This window comes from Neoarius graeffei, chromosome 11 (assembly GCF_027579695.1).
Source record: "Neoarius graeffei isolate fNeoGra1 chromosome 11, fNeoGra1.pri, whole genome shotgun sequence".
NCBI classification, from domain to species: domain Eukaryota; kingdom Metazoa; phylum Chordata; class Actinopteri; order Siluriformes; family Ariidae; genus Neoarius; species Neoarius graeffei.
Window position 1 is genome coordinate 62,222,697 of NC_083579.1, and position 19,721 is coordinate 62,242,417.

The 19,721-nt window shown below is 41.9% G+C and overlaps 1 protein-coding gene across 2 annotated transcripts; it reads right to left on the reverse strand.

Moving 5' to 3' along the window:
* Nucleotides 1–8,187: 8,187 nt before the first annotated feature.
* LOC132894556 (zinc finger protein 513) lies at nt 8,188–12,378 on the reverse strand. Of its 2 annotated transcripts, none has more exons than XM_060934540.1 (4): nt 11,479–12,378; nt 10,954–11,073; nt 10,136–10,846; nt 8,188–9,804 (listed from the first exon to the last, which is right to left on the reverse strand). In XM_060934540.1, exons 1-4 carry the CDS (start codon nt 11,516–11,518, stop codon nt 9,041–9,043), a joined length of 1,635 nt encoding a protein of 544 aa, XP_060790523.1. In that variant the 5' UTR covers nt 11,519–12,378; the 3' UTR covers nt 8,188–9,040. The 2 variants fall into 2 exon arrangements, with proteins under 2 accessions (XP_060790523.1, XP_060790522.1); XM_060934539.1 differs by having other exon boundaries at nt 10,954–11,076.
* Nucleotides 12,379–19,721: the final 7,343 nt, after the last annotated feature.

The window sequence follows — 19,721 nt, forward strand, 5'->3', positions numbered from 1 at the left end:
TAATCTAATCTAATCTAATCTAATCTAATCTAATCTAATCTAATCTAAACACTTCTGTAAGCGGTGTTTCCATCGGAGAATTCCTTCTTTGGCGAATTCTGGGGGATGCCTTTCATACCTTTTGAAATTATAACATCTGTCTTAGAACTTTTTGACTTACCCTCATATAACAGTCGTGAACGGTGTGCCTATCTGCCTTTTAATGAATATGTTCCTATGTGTACGCATAATAGGTTCATTCCTATGCTGAGACTTTGTGCTATAACGCTCAACACTAATGGTTTGATAATAGTAATGCCAGCTTACTGGTAGGTAGTAGAATTTCTTTAGAACTCCCATTCAGTATTGTCACTGTGAAACACTCTTCACCAACTATAAAGCCAAACCACACATGGAGATGAGTACATTCAATCTAGTTTGCAAATTGCTATAGAACTCTGCCCAACGAAGAGGAAAATCAGCACATGCTACATTCAGTCAGAATCACCACCTGTTTTTTAGCTGTTGATTGTAGTACCTTTGACCTCTGGGATAGGAAGATACACAATGGCAGGCCTTTAGGAGACTGGTCGTGTGGCCCTTAGTGAACAGCTGTATCCACCTCAAGGCTGGCAACTGGCAAGCACACACTAGGACTTCACCTCTTTTAATGCTGAGGACCTTCTGAGTCAGCATGGGTTTGTGAATCAGTCTTTTCTGTGCCACAGCCCTGATGTAGTACTGAGTCACATAAATGCACAATTTTAAGCAGTTAAGGAGACATTGTTCAGATAAGGCATCGTTTCACACACACTGATTCTTTAGCTGAACTCAAGTTACCGTTGAATTTACTGAATATCAATAAGTATTATTGTTTATGCTTTTATATTTCAGCCATTTTGTAATTTGGAAACTGTCAATTTCTATAAAAATGAAAGAAATTATCCTGAACACACAGAGACACGGTGGGCATTATTATTCCTTGTCAAGTATTTATTTTTGATTTTACAAAATCTACGCACACCATTAGAGGCTAAACTGAATGAACAGGAAGGACTCTTAACCTGCATTTGTGATGACAAGGTGATAGATGAGTTATTGAATGGAGAATAAAATGATTACACCACCAGCGTGTTTTTACACCACCAGTGTGTTTAGCAATCTAAAAATAAGCTGGCTCACTCCATTATGAGTTACACTCTGCAGCACGCCATTTAAACACTGATCAGGTTGAGCAGCTTACCGGTATATTGTGATTGAATATCCCTGAGTATATTGCTCAGAGTAAAATTAAGTCATAATTAATGTGTTTCTTTTACAAACTTGTAAGCAAAACAGCTGAATATTGAAAATATTGTAGGTCCATAACAGTTTTTGAAGCGCATAGTCTCATCTCATGTCATTATCTCTAGCCGCTTTATCCTGTTCTACAGGGTCACAGGCAAGCTGGAGCCTATCCCAGCTGACTACGGGCAAAAGGCAGGGTACACCCTGGACAAGTCGCCAGGTCATCACAGGGCTGACACATAGACACAGACAACCATTCACACCTACGGTCAATTTAGGGTCACCAGCTAACCTAACCTGCATGTCTTTGGACTGTGGGGGAAACCGGAGCACCCGGAGGAAACCCACGCGGACACGGGGAGAACATGCAAACTCCGCACAGAAAGGCCCTCGCCGGCCACGGGGCTCGAACCCGGACCTTCTTTCTGTGAGGCGACAGCGCTAACCACTACACCACCATGCTGCCTGAAGCGCATAGTGTCTTGCAAAAGTATTCCTCTCCCTTGGTGTTTGTCCTGTTTTGTTGCATTCCAAGCTGGAATTAAAATGGATTTTTGGATCGTTAGCACCATTTGATTTACACAACATGCCTACCACTTTAAAGGTGCTAATTGTTTTTTTTTTTTTATTGTGACACAAACAATAATTAAGATGAAAAAAACAGAATTCTGGAGTGTGCATAAGTATTCACCCCCTTTCGTTTGAAACCCCTAAATAAGAGCCGGTCCAACCAATTCACTTCATAAGTCGCATAATTATTTGATTAAGATCCACCTATGTGCAATCAAAGTGTCACATGATCTGTCACATGATATCTGTATAAATCAACCTGTTCTGGAAGGACCCTGACTCTGCAACACTACTAAGCAAGCAACATGAGAACCAAGGAGCCTCCAAACAGGTCAGAGACAAAGTTGTGAAGAAGTACGGTATGGATCAGGGTTGGGTTATAAAAAATATCCCAAACTTTGAATATCCCAGGGAGCACCATTAAATCCATTATAGCAAAATGGAAAGAATATGGCACCACTACAAACCTGACAAGAGAAGGTCACCCACCAAAACTCACAGACTGGGCAAGGAGGGCATTAATCAGAGATGCAACAAAACCACCAAAGAGAACACTGAAGGAGCTGCAAAGATCCACAATGGAGATGGGAGTATCTGTCCATAGGACCACTTTAAGCCGTACACTCCAGAGAGTGGGGATTTATGGAAGAGTGGCCAGAAAAAAGTAACTGCTGAAGAAAACATGTTTGGAGTTTGCCCAACAGCATGTGGTAGACTCCCCAAACACATAGAAGAAGATTCTCTGGTCAAATGAGACAAAAATTGATCTTTTTGGCCATCATGGGAAACGCCATGTGTGGCACAAACCCAACACCCTGAGAACACCATTCCTACAGTGAAGCATGGTGGTGGCAGCATCATCATTCTGTGGGGAGGTTTTTCATCTGCAGGGACAGGAAAGCTGGTCAGGACTGAAGGAAAGATGGATGCCACTAAATACAGGGCAATTCTCGAGGAAAACCTGTTTGAGTCGGCCAGAGGTTTGAGACTGGGACGAAGGTTCACGGTCCAGCAGGACAATGACCCAAAACATACTGCTAAAGCAACAGTGGAGTGGTTTAAAGGGAAGCATTTAAATGTCTTGGAATGGCCTAGTCAAAGCCCAGACCTCAATCCAATTGAGAATCTGTGGCATAACTTGAAGATTGCTGTACACCAACACAACCCATCTAACTTGAAGGAGTTGGAGCAGTTTTGCCTTGAGGAATGGGCAAAAATCTCAGTGGCTAGATGTGCTAAGCTAATAGAGACATACCACAAGAGATTTGCAGCTGGAATTGCAGCAAAAGGTGGCTCTACAAAGTATTGACTTTTTTTTTTGGGGGGGGGGGGGTTTGAATACCTATATTTTTTTCATCTTAATTATTGTTTGTGTCACAATAAAACAACAATTTGCACCTTTAAAGTGGTAGGCATGTCGTGTAAATCAAATGGTGCTAACCCTCCAAAAATCCATTTTAAATCCAGCTTGTAATGCGACAAAACATGACAAACACCAACGGAGATGAATACTTTTGCAAACTTTTGAAAACTTCATACAAACTTTTTTATGACTTCTCCATTAGCGAGTCAGTACAAAAATATTTTCGGGTTCCAAACGTTTGTTTTCCAGCACAAAATTAAATGTTACAGGAGAAAAATTGTTTGTATTGGAGCAGCATATTACATGAGACCACTTTTCAGATTAAAAAAGAAAACATAACGAAGGCTACTGGGTTTTGCTGCAAAATTAAGAAGCAAGTGTGACAAAGTGTCCAGAAGAACTGTGGCTGGTTCTGTAAGATGCTCAGTAAAACCTACAGCTCGTTTCCTTATAAAACTGCACTCATTGTACCTGAGACTACTATATAGAAACACAGGGGGCTGCAAAAGTAGGTATACAGTAAGGATAATTCCAGTATTACCAGTATTATAATAGTGGTGCTAGGTTTCATTTAATACTAATGTTTTATGCAAACGTTTTGTTTTTCATTACTGTATACCTACTTTTGCAGCCCCCCCCCCCCCCCCCCCCCCCCGTGTGTGTGTGTGTGTGTATATATATATATATATATATATATATAGAAAGCAAAGGGTCGTCTCACACCACATATTGACTTTGTTTCATTTATTATGGCTTACTGCTGTATTTAATATTTTTTTAAATGTTGAAACATTTCATTTCATTATTTTTTAAGCCATATTTAGTCTACAGCTTTTCTTTACATGTGCCTAAGACTTTTGCACAGTACTCTCTCTCTCTCTCTCTCTCTCTCTATATATATATATATATATATATATATATATATACGTATATATATATATATATATATATATATATATATATATACGTATATATATATATATATATATATATATATATATATATATATATTACCGTTCAAAAGTTTGGGGTCACTTTGAAATTTCCTTATTTTTGAAAGAAAAGCACTGTTCTCTTCAATGAAGATCACTTTAAACTAATCAGAAATCCACTCTATACATTGCTAATGTGGTGAATGACTATTCTAGCTGCAAATGTCTGGTTTTTGGTGCAATATCTCCATAGGTGTATAGAGACCCATTTCCAGCAACTCTCACTCCAGTGTTCTAATGGTACAATGTGTTTGCTCATTGCCTCAGAAGGCTAATGGATGATTAGAAAACCCTTGTACAATCATGTTAGCACAGCTGAAAACAGTTGAGCTCTTTAGAGAAGCTATAAAACTGACCTTCCTTTGAGCAGATTGAGTTTCTGGAGCATCACATTTGTGGGGTCGATTAAATGCTCAAAATGGCCAGAAAAATGTCTTGACTATATTTTCTATTCATTTTACAACTTATGGTGGTAAATAAAAGTGTGACTTTTCATGGAAAACACAAAATTTTCTCGGTGACCCCAAACTTTTGAACGGTAGTGTGTGTATATATATATATATATATATATATATATATATATATATATATATATATATATATATATAAAAGAACGTGTTTGTGTTACATTTATCGCCTAAGGAAGCTAAGTAGTGTTAAGGAAAATGCTTTAATGAAGGATGCATCCCTGAGTCAGTGCCATAATCAGATCTACATCAGTTATTTATTTCTAGGGCATGTGTCTCTCACTCTGCCAAAGGACAGCACCCAGAAAATAAAACAGGCAGATTGTCAGCCCCTGTGTAGAACTTACATAGTGTCAATCGTTGTCCTTCACTATCAGTGTTTATATGTATGAGCTTGTCTTATAATTATCCTGCCTCTCTGGCTGAGTTTAGAACACAGGTGTTGACCTTAGTGCCCATGAAGTGCTCGCTTCCCTGTTCACATTTCCCTGTGCTCTCCTGTTTCCAGCTTCAGCCATGGAAGGGATCCCTATTTGTGATCCCACAGCCACTAGATGGAAAGTTGAAATGGAAAAAGGGAAATGTATATGAGTTCATCTGGTGCATTCTGTTATCATGCTCACATGCAGTTAATCAGTCAAACAGGAACTTAATCCAATCCATGGACCAAATGTTGTTTTGTTAACCATAGCAGATTTTGCCTCACTGGTGAATACTAAAGATGTTTTCCTTACTATGTTTCCTTCCTATGTTTACCCCACTGTATATTGTTCAAAATCATAACTGCTGCTGATCTCACTGAACCAAAGGCCATTACCAAAAGTGATTAATTCACTGCAGACGCTTTACGTCTGAGAAGCCGTTATGATCAAATGTGATTAAAGCTTAGTGATCTTTTTTGGTCACAGTAGACAAGGTACGTTAGAGTACGTGTCCCTGTATACGACATACCTAAAATTACAAACTCCGCAGTCAGCTGTGCTGCTGGAACCATTTTCTTCTCTACTGTCCCAATAAAAAACTCCTCGCAGTTGTCTCCCAGTCATCCCTACCCCCAAAAGTGCTCCCTTTTTAAGGAGCCATTGACATTCAGTGGAAGAGTGAGCAGTGGGTATAGGGTGTCTCGAGTGTAGTGCGAACAGCTGAGAGGTGTGATTTCACAGGCTGCCTGGCCCTGTCAGAGTGCTGAGGCCTGGGAACAGGAGGCGCAGGAGAGCCCCAGGCCTCTAAAGGACACTGACAGGTGGAAGGCCAACAGCAAGGGGGAGGGCGGCTCATAGAAAAGGCTGAGAAGCCAAGCCTGGCCTGGATACAGTCCAGCGCACGACTGCAGAGGAGGAGGATATGGAAGGGAGAGCAGCACAAAGGACAGAGGGACAGGCCAAGGTGGACAAACTCCACTGCGAGTGAGGGACCAGCTTTCAAGGGTTGGGCAAGTAATGTGCAGAGCCTTATAATTTTCTTAATACGTGTCCAGGGAACCATGAAGTCAGATTCATAACTGCTGCATAATGAGAGTGGCAATTTCAGCTCATTAAGGGTTTCTAGCAAATATAAATTGGTTTCTTTGGATGGTGAGACAAAGAAGGAGATCATTTGCTTCTCAGTGTGATTATATTCTGGTGTGTATGAAAATGAGCTGAACTACTTCAAACAGGTCAGTTAATGTTAACTTGTTAGGCGATAAAGTGTTGTCCACAAAACGTCAAAGGTGTTGAACCAAATACATGCTAGCACTGGAGTTTAGTATTGTATAATATCATTAGTCTTCTTAAATTATGACAGCAAATCCTTTTTTGTTCTGGTACATATCTGCATTTTATGTTTTACACTATAAACTAGAGGCAGTGTGGCAGATAGAGGAATTCATATTTACCCTTTGAGATAACATACTTCCTTATATCCCCATATACTGCACTCAGCTATGGAATGTAAGGAAGTGTGTGGTTTCAGGGGGACCGTCGTCATCATATACAGGTCAAGTTCGACTAAAGAAGTAAACAATTATTTTCTTCACTGGTATTTTGACATTAACAAATGAGTAAATAATTATCTTCACTGTGTAACCATTTTCTTCTTTTATCCATCTTTCTTTTTCATATATAAAATTATGGAGACTAAATGCATATTACTGGTGGAGAGGATATGTCAAAGTCACGTGGACATCACATGGAGATCGTATTATATGTATGTATGTATGTTCCCTCCCTCCATGACATGCATGCTGCACTAGTAGACTAGCATCTTATTCAGCCAGTGATGGTGCAGGCTGAGTGACAGAACACAGGTGCAATGAAGTGTTCACTTTTATAAATAGAGGGACAGGTGTGAGGAAGCTAATTTGGGTGGGCTGTTTCCATAAGGACATAATGGCACATCTATTTACACTCTCAGTGTCTTGGTAGCTAATGAACAAAAAAAAAAAAAAAAAAGGTTTAAGGAAACAAGCAAGTTTTGGGAAAACATGCAAAGAAAGTATAAAGCAGACCAACAAACCTAATGTACAGCAGATGGAGCTCTAACTACAGGATAAAGAGTCCTTGATATTTTCCAAGCCAGTTACCAAAACACACCCTTGTAGACTTTCTTCTCTTTTTTTAGTGTTTGGACATTTTTTAAATATTTATAAGGTTAATACAATTTCATTTATTATATAGAATTATTCCACTCTTCAATGGAAGTGTACCATACTGACATTAGACTAACACGAAGGAAGAATGCGTTAAGAATTAAATGCTGCACATCCACCCATCTTGCTGGACAGCACGTCTTAGTGGCTGGTAAACTGGAACCAAGTCAGGAGTCTTAGTGAGGTTTGGTCCCCTTCAACCAGCTACTGCGCCGTGATTTCAGCCAGCAACACCCCTCTCTGGAGCAATACTGAAAATTTCTATAAGTGTTTGTCATCCACAAGCCATAGAGTACAATGTGTTCACGTGTACTGCTCACAGCTGTTTCAGTTCTCTAAAAATGAAGAAAGCCTTCTATTCGATGTAATAATCATCTTTAATGTTGTTTACAAGCTCGATGCTGATCTCTAGAGGCAAGTGACCTCAAATGCTCAGAGAAACTCCAAAATTCCTTTTATATTTTCAGTGTAAGGAAATATCAAGACATGCAATTAAAAATAAATATATAATCTAAGCTCATTTTATTATAAAGCCAAAGGTCATTTAACAAGTCCCCACAACAATGAAGCAAATGAAAAAAAGTACATAAATAATTGACAATATATAGCAAAAATCACATCCATAATAATGCATAAGTTATGTTGACTTAGTCCCTGATTTCATTGAATGATTAAGGAGCTTGACCATTTTATAAATGTTGTGCTCTTTCTGTACAAAATATATTTTACTATTAAAAAATATATTGTACAAAAAGCATAGTGACAACCATTAAGACACTTACAATCAGAGAAATGTGCTGTCTGACTGTCAATAAAATATCATCATCAAATGTGGTCTCTTTCCTTTTTTTTTTCCACCTCATGAAGTCTTCCCCAAACAAAACATAATAAAATTACACCTTTATCCCTTTTCATTGGTTTATTTTTCATGACATTTCACAGTAGGCATCACAACTTAATTAGAAAAAAAAAAAATTGTCTGAAAGTCACTTACAAAAAGTCTCTCACTCACTCACACACACACTTACTTACTTCCCTAGGAAATAAGGTGAGTGCCAGGGGCCAAGAAGATCCCCTGTGTACACATACGTACACACCCACACCAGTGCAGCATTGGTGCAGGGGCAGCTGACAATAGTTTTACAGTAAAACTCAGAAACGCACCTACATACACTTGTACATCCTACATAATTTAGCAGCAACCAGAGGTTTTCAGTGTAATCAAATCCACAATATAGAATTTAAAATAAAAATAGTATCAACCTCGAAAAGGATGACTCATTGGCTTTATTGCAACACTCTTTCGCTCAGTAAATCAAAATTGATAAGAATGGAGGTGTTAAACGTTTAGCCTTGAAGTCAGCTTCATCAGATGAGCTTTAGTCACAGATATAGAACCACAAATGTCCAGCTCTCTGTCTAAAGTTAAAAAATCAATTGCTTTTCAAAGCAGATATGAATGGTTTGTCAGATTAGACATAACTTAATTGTGTCAATTCCTATGCATGCTTGCAGTGATATTCTTACTTCTCTGATGAATTTGTTCAGCATGATGATAAAAAGATTTATCGGTGGTCTTACTACGGTCCTTACTATTATCTGCATTCGAAGACAAACAAAATTTGAATGAAGGGGTCAAACATAAAATGACACTCTTGCCATATGCACCTTTGCAATATTAAAACAGTAAGGCAACATCTGCTAGGTATTAAGAGCACGAGAGAAGAGCGCCATTAAAAAAAAAAAGCACCCGCTACATCTCGCCTTCCTCCTCTTCCTCTTCCTTCTCCGGCAATGGCAACTTCATCCACCCTTCAGAGGCGTGGCCGTGCTTTTTTTGGTGCCGTTTGTAGTTGTCCCAGTGGCCTGTGGTGTAGGCACACTCCTGGCACTTGAACGGTTTCTCGCCAGTGTGCCGCAGCATGTGGCGTTTCAGGTTCATGCTCTGGTTACAGCTGTAGCTGCACACAGTACACTGGAAGGGCTTGGCACCCGAGTGGATGCGTTCGTGTCGCTTCAGGTTAGCCAGGTTTCCGCAAGCATAGTCACACAGGTGGCACTTGTAGGGCTTTTCACCTGTGTGTACGCGGTGGTGCCTTTTCAGGTTGTCGAAATGAGCTGAGGCGTAGTTGCACTGTGGACATTTGTAAGGCTTTTCCCCGCTGTGAGTCTTCATGTGCCGCACCAGATGATTGGGGTACTGTGTGATGAAAGAGCATGAAGTGCATGAAAAAAGCTTGTCTCCTTTCTCTGGGCTAGATGGAGAGCTCTTAGCTAGCATATCCAGAGTGCACTTGTTACAGATGTGCATAGCCTCCGCTTCCTCATCCTCCAGTGCCGAGCCACACACGCGACACGTGAAGGGGAAAAGAAGCTCGGCCATGGGCTCCGTCTCCTGGCCGAGTGCCTCGGCCTCCAGCAGACTGGGGGGGTGACGATCAGCATGCAGGCTCCCAATACTTTGCAGGAAGTCTGGATCAGCACTAATGTGCAGACTCAGATCAGACTCGACACTCTCTGCAAAAATACACACAGAAAAAGCAGGGGTTTTTTTGTGAGGCATAGACAGAATAAACCTCTTCCTCTCTGTGAGGGAAGTTCAGCTTAAGGAACTTGATTGTTCTTACTTCCCCTTACAAGTTCAGCGCTTAGCGTTTAAAGGCATGCTGTGCAATGTGTGGTTCCTCTTTGGTTAATAAAGCTGAGAGAACATTTCTAACTTGAAACATGCAATTACCAACTCTTAGGCAAAAAATAAAAAATAAAAAATGCAGAAGCAACTACAAGAGCTTAATTGCAATTCATTTCCATTTATCTATTCACTTACATAGACTAAACATACATATACCTTCCATCACAGCTGTGGATGCATCTGTCTTATGTACCATCATATGTCGTTTTAGGGTGTGGCTGCTACTTGCCCGGTATTCACATTGGCAACACTTGTTGGGCTTCTCCTGAGTGTGCATGCGTCGATGCCTCTTTAGGTTGCCTAGGGAGTTGCAGGCGAATGTACAGTAATCACACTTGTATGGTTTCTCTCCAGTGTGCGTACGCACATGTCTCTGTAAGTTAACCAGTTGAGATGACGCGTAGGTGCAGTGCTGGCACTGGTACGGCTTCTCGCCATTGTGTGTTTTCATGTGCCGCTTCAGATGGTTGGAGTAGCGCGAAGTAAAGCTGCACAGCTTACACGAGTAAGATTTGTAGGAGTTGGTGGTAGATTTCACTCTGTGTCCTTTCTGCTGGGCGCCCTGAGCAGACACAGCCTCCTTTCCCTGTTCATGTTTCTGTTCTGCTCCCCTCTCTTCACCACCACACTGAAGGCAGTAGAGTCCTGCTACATCTAGGGCCCCACTAAGGGGATCACCAAGAAGCTGGCCACACTGCCTGCACGAGAGGTATGGGGCAAAGGCTGAGTCTCCGCCCATCTCCTCCCGTTCACTCTCAGTGTCTCGGGGGTCCTCAAAATCACTTTCCATGCTGAGGCGGTTGTAACTGGAGCAGTCCTCATCACTGAAGGCGTACGCTGGAATTCCCATGTCAGCAGTTACCGAATCTGTAAAGAAACCCCAGAACATGTTTCACAAGCTTTTGGAAAAAGAATGGGAACTACTCCGTGTGTGTGTTTGTTTTATTTTGTCTGTCACACTTAAATTTACTAACCAGAGTCTCTCTCAAATCCAATGATCTTGTAGTCATTCTCTCCAAAATCCTGTTCGAGGAGGAAATCACTCTCCAGAACCAAACTCTCCGGATTCCCAACCCCAACAGCATCTTCAGACCCTACTGAGAAACCGAGAACAAGAGTTACATTAATTTCAATGAAATAAGTAGCAGAGACTAAAATACTGGCAAACGTTTCTTAACAGCACAGTGAGCAGTCAGCAGTGATAGAGGAAAAGGGAGTAAGAAAGTGAGGAAGGAACCAGAGAAAGGACACAGATAGACAGGGAGGGGTACAGATTTCTGCTCATGGCAGAGATTTTGAAAGGAAACGAAGCTTGGAAAGAATGACAACGGAAGACGAAATAAGCTGGTTGAGAACAGTGAGAGAGTTTTAAGGCTTGTATAAGCAAGTCTTAAAACAACAAAAGGTGAGATTTGTAAAAACGAGCTAGATTTCATAAATCTGTCGTGCAGATGATAAAACACACCAACGTAATACACACATGGAAAAGCCATACTTACATTTGACAGGCTGTGGATTTGACTGTTTTCTTCTGGGCATTTTCGAGCAGTCTCCGAGGATTGTTCTGGTCGACTCTCAATCAGCTCATCACCCTTCTTCCTACACTGTCATCTTCCTCTTCCAGAGCCACACAAAGCCAAGACTAGCCGTGTGATCAGCTCACTCATCTTTCTTTCCTTCTCAACTTCACCGAGTGACTTAACAGATCTTTATCGGTAGCAGATCAGAGTTAAACAAATCATACCGGGTTTAACAGAAAACTAACCAAAGGATCTTGTTGGTCATTTTAAAAGGCCAACTAACCAAACCATACGCAGTTTCTAACTCGGGGTTTTCTCATTAGCTAATGCTGACAGACTGAGAAATAAAAAAAAGAAACACGTCTGCCATCTAGACGGCTTTTCTACTCAACTGTCAACTAGCGTTAGCGACCTAAAACTAAAAAAAAAAAATTCAATAAACAGCTGAATGGACCACGTTAAACACAAACATTAGTAGCCAGAAAACTTTTGACCAACCGTTATCTTTCTAACACAGGCGAGAAGTTCAAACAGACCAAAACAACGCACTGGCATGGCAAAAAAAAATGTTTTTCTCAACAATACTATATGAAACAATTAACTGCTAAATTAGCAAACTAGCTAGCACACTAGAAACAGCTAACTAAATAGCCTGTAGCCGAACTTGGTGGCTACCTCACTAGCATTAGCTCAGCTGAATAACGTCGAGTTGATAACAGCAGCGTTTAAAATATCAGAAAAATAAAACAGAGTAACAATGCTGGCAATCCGGTGTGAAAAATGTCAAGCTTATTGCCTGACAAGCAGCTAGCTTAGCCACTCACAGCACTATTTGGAAATAGTTCATGTTAACAACAATGCATTGCAAGCGGTTTCGACTACAGGAAGCGATTCAGTGTTTGCGCATGCGTCAACATTTTGACCGTCGTGCAAGCGCCCTCTAACGGATATGGACATAATCTTCAGCCTCCTAACTCCATCAGCCTCACAAATCTCATCTCATCACATCACATCACATTATCTCTAGCCGCTTTATCCTTCTACAGGGTCGCAGGCAAGCTGGAGCCTATCCCAGCTGACTACGGGCGAAAGGCGGGGTACACCCTGGACAAGTCGCCAGGTCATCACAGGGCTGACACATAGACACAGACAACCATTCACACTCACACCTATGGTCAATTTAGAGTCACCAGTTAACCTAACCTGCATGTCTTTGGACTGTGGGGGAAACCGGAGCACCCGGAGGAAACCCACGCGGACACAGGGAGAACATGCAAACTCCGCACAGAAAGGCCCTCGCCGGCCCCGGGGCTCGAACCCAGGACCTTCTTGCTGTGAGGCGACAGCGCTAACCACTACACCACCGTGCCGCCTCTCATCTCATCATATCTCATTATTCGGTTCTACAGGGTCGCAGGCAAGCTGGAGCCTATCCCAGTAGACTACGGGCGAAAGGTGGGGTACACCCTGGACAAGTCGCCAGGTCATCACAGGGCTGACACATAGACACAGACAACCATTCACACTCACATTCACACCTACGGTCAATTTAGAGTCACCAGTTAACCTAACCTGCATGTCTTTGGACTGTGGGGGAAACCGGAGCACCCGGAGGAAACCCACGCGGACACGGGGAGAACATGCAAACTCCGCACAGAAAGGCCCTCGCCGGCCACGGGGCTCGAACCCGGACCTTCTTGCTGTGTGGCGACAGCGCTAACCACTACACCACTGTGCCGCCCCTCAACAACATCAAAGCCTCCTAACTCCATCAGCCTCATAAATCTCATCTCATCTCATCTTATTATCTCTAGCCGTTTTATCCTGTTCTACAGGGTCGCAGGCAAGCTGGAGTCTATCCCAGCTGACTACGGGCGAAAGGCGGGGTACACCCTGGACAAGTCACCAGGTCATCACAGGGCTGACACATAGACACAGACAACCATTCACACTCACATTCACACCTACGGTCAATTTAGAGTCACCAGTTAACCTAACCTGCATGTCTTTGGACTGTGGGGGAAACCGGAGCACCCGGAGGAAACCCATGGGGAGAACATGCAAACTCCACACAGAAAGGCCCTCGCCGGCCACGGGGCTCAAACCCGGACCTTCTTGCTGTGAGGCGACAGCGCTAACCACTACACCACTGTGCCGCCCCTCAACAACATCAAAGCCTCCTAACTCCATCAGCCTCATAAATCTCATCTCATCTCATCTCATCTCATCTCATCTCATTATCTCTAGCCACTTTATCCTGTTCTACAGGGTCGCAGGCAAGCTGGAGCCTATCCCAGCTGACTACGGGCGAAAGGCGGGGTACACCCTGGACAAGTCGCCAGGTCATCACAGGGCTGACACATAGACACAGACAACCATTCACACCTATGGTCAATTTAGAGTGACCAACCTGCATGTCTTTGGACTGTGAGGGAAACCGGAGCACCCGGAGGAAACCCACACGGACACAGGGAGAACATGCAAACTTTGCACAGAAAGGCCCTCGCCGGCCACGGAGCTCAAACCCGGACCTTCTTGCTGTGAGGCAACAGCGCTAAGCACTACACCACCGTGCTGCCAGCCTCACAAATATCTTACTTAATGACATAGTATCAATTTTCCATCCATCCATCCATTATCTGTAGCCGCTTATCCTGTTCTACAGGGTCGCAGGCAAGCTGGAGCCTGCGACCCTGTTCGAACCCAGCGGCCGGCGAGGGCCTTTCTGTGTGGAGTTTGCATGTTCTCCCCGTGTCTGCGTGGGTTTCCTCCAGGTGCTCAAGTTTCCCCCACAGTCCAAAGACATGTGATTAGGTTAATATGGGATGGCCTTGGGCTGAGGTGCCCTTGAGCGAGGCTCCCGACTGCTACCCGGGCGCTGTTTGCACGTCTGCCCACTGCTCTGGGTATGTGTGTGTGCTCACATGTGTGTGTTCACTGCTTCAGATGGGTTAAATGCAGAGAGGAAATTTCACAAGTGTGTGATGAATAAAGTTGTGCTTTCTTTTCTTCTTTCTTTCTTTCCTATCCCAGCTGACTATGGGCGAGAGGCGGGGTACACCCTGGACAAGTCACCAGATCATCACAGGGCTGACACAGAGACAAACAACCATTCGCACTCACATTCACACCTACGGTCAATTTAGAGTCACCAGTTAACCTAACCTGCATGTCTTTGGACTGTGGGGGAAACCGGAGCACCCGGAGGAAACCCACGCGGACACGGGGAGAACATGCAAACTCCACACAGAAAGGCCCTCGTCGGCCACTGGGCTCAAACCCAGGACCTTCTTGCTGTGAGGCGACAATGTGAACCGCTACACCACCATGCCGCCCAGTATCAATTTTTATTATGTTTAATATGTATTTTAATATTTTATATTTAGTATTGGGGCGGCACGGTGGTGTAGTGATTAGCACTGTTGCCTTACAGCAAGAAGGTCCTGGGTTTGAGCCCGGTGGCCAACGGGGGTTCTTTCTGTGTGGAGTTTGCATGTTCTCCACGTATCTGCGTGGGTTTCCTCCGGGTGCTCCAGTTTCCCCCACAGTCCAAAGGCATGCAGGTTAGGCTAATTGGTGGCTCTAAATTGATGGTAGGTGTCAATGTGAGTGCGAATGGTTGTCTGTCTCTGTGTCAGCCCTGCAATAACCTGGCGACTTGTCCAGGGTGTACCCCGCCCCTCGGCCATAGTCAGCTGGGATAGGATCCAGCTTGCCTGTGACCTTGCAGAGGATAAGCAGCTACAGATAATGGATGATACTGTATCAATTTTAAGTCTGTTTAATATGTATTTTAATATTTTATATTTAGTATTGGGGTGGCACGGTGGTGTAGTGGTTAGCGCTGTCGCCTCACGGCAAGAAGTTTCTGGGTTCAAGCCCAGCGGCTGGCAAGGGCCTTTCTGTGTGGAGTTTGCATGTTCTCCGGGTGCTCCGGTTTCCCCCACAGTCCAAAAGACATGCAGGTTAAGCTAAATTGACTGTTGGTGTGAATGTGAGTGTGAATGGTTGTTTGTCTCTCTATCAGCCCTGCGATGACCTGGCGACTTGTCCAGGGTGTACCCCGCCTCTCACCCATAGTCAGCTGGGATAGGCTCCAGCTTGTCTGCAACTCTGTAGAACAGGATAAGCGGTTACAGGTAATGGATGGATATTTAGTATTGGTTACTGTGGGTGGGTATCCACATGGATAGCCTAAATGTTTGCACTCCTCCCAAAACAAGTTTATGCCCAAGTCTCACTATTGCTTGTACTGTAGACTTGAACCTAAAACTGCTGCTCTAATCATAACAGTTACCCTGTGCTTATCTCAGGACTCATATTCACAATATGTTGATATTCAATATCCTTTCCACACATGTAGTATAAAATTGGTGTCGTATAATGATTTATAATCCCTCTGTCTGACGTCACTCAGGAGAGGAAGGGTTTCCTTTTGATTCTAGTTCCTCTCAAGGTTTCATCTTCATGTCCACTTAGGGATTTTTTTTTTCTTGCCAAAGCCACCTCTGGCTTGCTTATTAGGGATCTAAATCTAACTAAAAATCTACATACCAGCTGCAAATTTTTTTTTTTGTCTGGTTGTTTCTGTTTCCTTAACATAAGATTTCCAAACTGCAATTTTAAACCATAAATTAAAACCATTATGGTCAAATCTTGTAAACCCATGGCTATCTGGAGTTTCTGCAGGGTTTCTTAAAAATCCACCCTGACACAAGCTACAGTTCCAGTCAAAAGTTTGGACACACTTTCTAATTCAATGGTTGTTCTTTCTTTCTTTTTTTTAATTAAAAGACACTTCATGTCTTAAAGTAATGATGGATGTCGTTTCTCTTTACTTAGTTGAGTGATTATTGACATATTATGGATTACTACAGTTGTGGAATAGGGCTATTTACTGTAGTTTTATTATTTAATATTTAATGTTTGGGGCAGCACGGTGGTGTAGTGGTTAGCGCTGTCGCCTCATAGCAAGAAGGTCCGGGTTCGAGCCCCGTGGCCGGCAAGGGCCTTTCTGTGCGGAGTTTGCATGTTATCCCCGTGTCCGCGTGGGTTTCCTCCGGGTGCTCCGGTTTCCCCCACAGGCCAAAGACATGCAGGTTAGGTTAACTGGTGACTCTAAATTGACCGTAGGTGTGAGTGTGAATGGTTGTCTGTGTCTATGTGTCAGCCCTGTGATGACCTGGCGACTTGTCCAGGGTGTACCCCGCCTTTAGCCCGCAGTCAGCTGGGATAGGCTCCAGCTTGCCTGCGACCCTGTAGAACAGGATAAAGCGGCTAGAGATAATGAGATGAGATGAGATTTACTGTTTGATTTCAAATGCATTACGAAGGCATGAATTAACTTTTGACGAGGCACCTGTTAATTGAAAAGCATTCCAGGTGGCTACCTCATGAAGCTGGTTAAGATAATGCCAATAATGTGCAAAGCGTCATCAAGGTAAATGGTGGCTACTTCGAAGAATCTAAAATATGAAACATTTTGGTTTTTTAAAAACGTTTTTTGTTCACCACATAATTCCATAGGGCAGCACGGTGGTGTAGTGGTTAGTGCTGTTGCCTCACAGCAAGAAGGTCTGGGTTCGAGCCCCGTGGCCGGCAAGGGCCTTTCTGTGCGGAGTTTGCATGTTCTCCCCGTGTCCGCGTGGGTTTCCTCTGGGTGCTCCGGTTTCCCCCACAGTCCAAAGACATGCAGGTTAGGTTAACTGGTGACTCTAAATTGACCGTAGGTGTGAATGTGAGTGTGAATGGTTGTCTGTGTCTATGTGTCAGCCCTGTGATGACCTGGCGACTTGTCCAGGGTGTACCCTGCCTTTCGCCTATAGTCAGCTGGGATAGGCTCCAGCTTGCCTGCGACCCTGTAGAAGGATAAAGCGGCTAGAGATAATGAGATGAGATGAGATCTTAAAACTTGAGAAACGTAGGGCCTTGTTTCCCATTAGTGACTGGATCTTTTCAGTTATATGTTTAAGCTCATATAGTCATTTATGCATAGAAAAGCTTATTTGTAATTAGCACTTACACTAATAATTACACTTATTACCATAAGTGATGTTTGTGTATGCATATACATTACGAGTAGGATCCCATAAGATATATTTAACAGTTATTCCATGAAATCGAGTTGTACATGAGCTGAAAGCTGATGAGGTGCATAGCGCCGAGTCGGCTATAAGCCATATACAATGAGATTGAGTGGAATAACTGTTTTATTCTATCCACATTCACTGGATTTTGAGAAATGGAGCATTTTTATTTTTTTGCAAATTCGATAAATAAAAACTTTATACAAACCGTCCAACAAAATAATTTCCGCTTAGAATGTAAACAAATCAGCGAAATGACAGTAGCAATTTGTGAAAAATGCTAGAAGAATAATAATTCTTGAAAAATAAAAAAGATACGTTCTGACCATCAAATACTTTTACTCCGTATTTCTTTTTTTTTTGCATTTTTTGGGGTTTCTTCTTCTTCTTTAGTTTTTTTTCTTTTTTTTGTGGTTGGCAAACCAACTTAAAGGTACATTAGTGCCACCAACTGGACTGGAGTGTGAAACAGGTGTGTGTGGGGGGGGAATGACACTATATTCTTTGAGCTATTTCTGTTTCTTTTAAATACTTGATAACAATTTTTGAGGTTTTGTTTTTGAATAGAGTTTTTATTTCGTCCTCAGTTGGTTCAGCAATACGTTCTGCCATTTTGTTTTTCTCTATTCATAGTATATGAGCTGATAGCCTAATAGTAGAGTAGCCAATTAGAGCGCACGATTGCTCATATCCAGTTAATGTGGATAGAATCTCATTATCTCTAGCCGTTTTATCCTGTTCTACAGGGTCGCAGGTAAGCTGGAGCCTATCCCAGCCGACTACGGGCGAAAGGCGGGGTACACCCTGGACAAGTCGCCAGGTCATCACAGGGTGTGGATAGAATAATGTATTTTATTCAGAGTTCAGGCAAGCAGAGTTCAGAGCTTATAGGTTTATTTGGATGTATTCCAGATGTGACACATTTCCAGTAATAACAGCTACTATGAACAGTAGGTATAAAAGAAAAAAATGTGGAAATTTCAACTACATTTATGCCAAAAGGTGATGGAATTCTCTTATGTATTATAATGCTGTATGTTATGTGGAAAATGAAACCAACCTGACTTAGTGTCCTACTGTAACAGTTTACAAATGGTTCTACTACAGTCCTCTATCAACAACATTCTCAAAATGCCACATGTAGCATTATTTTCCAATTGAAAAAAATATATATACAATCAAAACAATATATCTAATGCGCTATCAATATGCATCTTAAATTTATTATATTACAACTTTCCAATTCATTATATACAACAAATTTTGTAACATAAAAGTAAGACTATGGTTGCATGCTATCACCCAAAGTCACAGAAATACAGTGCTATTTTTCACTGCAGCTAAATTTCATTATAGTCCAGGATTTGTGTGTGTGTGTGTATATATATATATATATATATATATATATATATATATATATATATATATATATATGTATATATATATAAAACAGAGATTATCTACAAGAGTGAGATCAAATTGTGTCTTTAAACCTGGAGAGTACAGTAGCAGACATTTTATAATATTGTCATATATCAAGTAGTAGGTGATACTATGTGAGAAAAATACATTTTAAAGTATTGTTGTTGGCAGTATAGAAGTGTGGTCGAAGTGTAATGTGTCAGTAGCATTTTTTGGTACAGATAATAAAATTTGATCATATTTTAACCTGATCAGGATGCTATGGAAATAAGTTCATTTCTGCACTATTAAAATTACTATTAAATGCAACTTTCATATTTTTCATATGCATAGAGGATAGGTAGCAGAAAGACAATTCATATTTGTTCATTATGAACAGATTTCAATATTTAGCATTTATTCCTGGACATAACACCGATTAGGTTATGCCTCATTGACTGATAAGATAAACCTGGTCAATAATAATGCAATTTAGTCCCAGCATGATTCTAAATAAATAAATAAATAAAACAAACCTGTAACTGAGCTTTAATTTGTATCAATCTTCTTCTATTGTTTTGTCACTACATTTACATTGTCCTACTGACTATTTCAGACTGTAATGCAGAACAGAAATACACTGTATTACACAGAGCTGGATGTTATTACTATTGAACGATGAGTTAGAGGATCCCTCTAGGACCCGATCGACCACTTTCTGCATCAGTGTGCTGG

Excerpts from the sequence above, each read along its gene's own strand:
- LOC132894556 (XM_060934539.1), bottom strand. The coding sequence starts at position 11,518 with ATGCCCAGAAGAAAACAGTCAAATCCACAGCCTGTCAAAT. Across the intron at positions 11,077-11,478 it reads AAATCCACAGCCTGTCAAAT|TAGGGTCTGAAGATGCTGTT; the intron begins GTAAGTATGGCT and ends TCGGTTTCTCAG. Across the intron at positions 9,805-10,135 it reads ATCCACAGCTGTGATGGAAG|AGAGTGTCGAGTCTGATCTG; the intron begins GTATATGTATGT and ends GTATTTTTGCAG.